Source organism: Olea europaea, unplaced genomic scaffold, assembly GCF_002742605.1.
Source record: "Olea europaea var. sylvestris unplaced genomic scaffold, O_europaea_v1 scaffold20334, whole genome shotgun sequence".
Taxonomy (NCBI): Eukaryota; Viridiplantae; Streptophyta; class Magnoliopsida; order Lamiales; family Oleaceae; genus Olea; species Olea europaea.
The window spans coordinates 968-1,937 of NW_019238235.1; the positions used below are offsets into that span (position 1 = coordinate 968).

General features: G+C 43.3%; 1 protein-coding gene across 1 annotated transcript; it reads right to left on the reverse strand.

Annotated features, from left to right (window-relative positions):
- Window positions 1-306: 306 nt before the first annotated feature.
- Window positions 307-965, reverse strand: LOC111379790 (pollen-specific leucine-rich repeat extensin-like protein 3; the record flags this gene model as incomplete). Its single annotated transcript, XM_023003229.1, has 2 exons — window positions 307-650; window positions 744-965. Coding segments are annotated over 2 exons (408 nt in total), but the record flags the coding sequence as incomplete, so codon positions are not given.
- Window positions 966-970: the final 5 nt, after the last annotated feature.

Below are 970 nucleotides of genomic sequence, written 5' to 3' on the forward strand. Positions count from 1 at the left end.
AATTCAACGGAAAATAGTAAAATTTGAATTTAAACCTTGTTTGATAGCCATTATTGATAAAATAATTTTTTTGAGAATGTGTGATTAAAAATGGAGAATTTTTTTTATTTACGTACAAAATATTTTATTGTGTGAATGTATAGTTAAAAATGAATATGAGAATTAAAGAATTTTATTTTAAAGGGAGACAAACAAGAGTTAAAAATGATTGAAATTGGAATAAAATAAAATTTAGCCATAAATATTTATTTATTTATTGAATGCAGAAACATATTAATTGACTATTAGGACAACCCGAAATCAGACTGGTAATGATTTTTTATTTATTTTTATTGATGTGAATTGCAATACAAACTGATTGGGGTCGTATATTTAACGTACAATCTTAACAAAGTGTGTTGCTTTAGTGGTTTTTAAGATTGGTGCGGGTGACAAAATATACAAAAACGATAATGGCTTACTCCTTAGTAACCCGGGAAAAAAGGCGGTGGTGGTGATGCATATTGGAAGCCCAAGATTGGAGGGAGGATGAAGTCGTCAGCCGGAGGTGGTGATTGTGATGGAGCTGGTGGTGGAGGAGATGATACTGGTGGTGGTGGTGAGTGAACAGGCGGTGGTGGAGAGAGAGCTGGAGGTGATGGTGGAGGTGACTGTGCTGGCGGTGGTGGGGATAACACTGGTGATGGCGGTGAGCTCTTGGGTGGTGGGGGAGGTGAGTGGACAGGCGGTGGTGGGGACAAAACTGGAGGTGGTGGCGAGATCTTGGGTGGTGGGGGAGGTGACTGTACAGGCGGTGGTGGGGAGAAAACTGGAAGTGGTGGAGGAGGTGAGTGGACGGGCGGTGGTGGGGAGACAACTGGAGGTGGTGGTGAACTCTCGGGTGGTGGTGAGCTCTTGGGCGGTGGGGGAGGTGACTGTATAGGCGGCGGTGGGGAGTAAACTGGAGGTGGTGGTGAGCTCTTGGGTGGTG